Source organism: Triticum dicoccoides, chromosome 5A (assembly GCF_002162155.2).
Source record: "Triticum dicoccoides isolate Atlit2015 ecotype Zavitan chromosome 5A, WEW_v2.0, whole genome shotgun sequence".
Lineage (NCBI taxonomy): Eukaryota > Viridiplantae > Streptophyta > Magnoliopsida > Poales > Poaceae > Triticum > Triticum dicoccoides.
The window spans coordinates 17,145,026-17,146,420 of record NC_041388.1 but is presented as its reverse complement, the minus strand read 5'-3'; the positions used below and the strand labels follow the sequence as shown (position 1 = coordinate 17,146,420).

The 1,395-nt window shown below is 56.1% G+C and overlaps 1 protein-coding gene across 1 annotated transcript; it reads left to right on the top strand.

Moving 5' to 3' along the window:
- The first annotated feature begins 248 nt into the window (after positions 1 to 248).
- On the top strand, positions 249 to 1,176 carry LOC119298828 (alpha-amylase/trypsin inhibitor-like). The gene has a single exon (XM_037576128.1). It carries the CDS (start codon positions 322 to 324, stop codon positions 997 to 999), a length of 678 nt encoding a protein of 225 aa, XP_037432025.1. The 5' UTR covers positions 249 to 321; the 3' UTR covers positions 1,000 to 1,176.
- The last annotated feature ends 219 nt before the right edge of the window (positions 1,177 to 1,395 follow it).

Sequence of the window (1,395 nt, the reverse complement as noted above, 5' to 3'; positions counted from 1 at the left end):
TTCAAACATTTGACTCACATCTGGTGCATTGTACACTGCTGCAAGCATACATGAGGTGGCACAATTTGGATTCTACTAGAATCATACATGCCATATTGCATGCTGCCAAACGCGACCGTGGAAAACGTCGAGCCAGCCAGCAGCTTTGGACTGAGCACGACGCGCATGCAACCTAACTTTATATACTAGCAACAGGCAGCATTGCGGCTATAAATACCTCCGCGCGGGCGAGAGCAGCAAAGCCACAATTCACCACCGCGGCACGCACACAAGCTACCGTCACAAGTCGTACTCCCGGGAACAACAAGAGCGGCATAATCCATGGCGTCCACTCGCGTCCTCCACCTCATCGCCCTCGTCCTCGCCGTCGCCACCGCCGCAGATGCGGCCACCATCACCGTCGTCAACCGTTGCTCCTACACGGTGTGGCCGGGCGCGCTCCCAGGCGGCGGCGTGCGTCTCGACCCGGGCCAGTCTTGGGCGCTGAACATGCCCGCCGGCACCGCGGGCGCCAGGGTGTGGCCGCGCACCGGGTGCACCTTCGACGGCAGCGGCCGGGGCCGGTGCATCACGGGCGACTGCGGCGGCACGCTGGCCTGCAGGGTGTCCGGCCAGCAGCCCACCACGCTGGCCGAGTACACCCTGGGCCAGGGCGGGAACAAGGACTTCTTCGACCTGTCCGTCATCGACGGGTTCAACGTGCCCATGAACTTCGAGCCCGTCGGCGGTTCGTGCCGCGCTGCGCGCTGCGCCACGGACATCACCAAGGAGTGCCTCAAGGAGCTGCAGGTGCCCGGAGGGTGCGCGAGCGCGTGCGGCAAATTCGGCGGCGACACCTATTGCTGCCGGGGCCAGTTCGAGCACAACTGCCCGCCGACCAACTACTCGAAGTTCTTCAAGGGGAAGTGCCCCGACGCCTACAGCTACGCCAAGGACGACCAGACCAGCACCTTCACATGCCCAGCCGGAACCAACTACCAGATCGTCCTCTGCCCTTAGATTAGGACGCGTTGAAGGATCAAAAGTATAATAACTGGGATCAATAAGGAACAAGGACTACTCTTAGTAGTCTACTTGGATGTATGTGCCATGTCACATATATGCATATGAATGACTGTGCCTTGTATGTTGACCAATAATAAATAAATGGTTGAATGTTATAAGTATGTCTCGTGGTGTTTTTTGTGGGTGCTGAAAACCAATTCAAATTTTTTTCCAGTGCACCACTACCCTCCATCTTCATCTCCGAGCTGTGAGTTAACCGGTGACGTTCTATTGAGGCAGCTATGGTTTGATGAACCTCTTGCCGTCACCTCTTCCTAATACCAACTTACTACTATAACAATCATCTTCTCAACCTTTGTTGAGCGGATTTTAAATTTTCCATTATGAGAT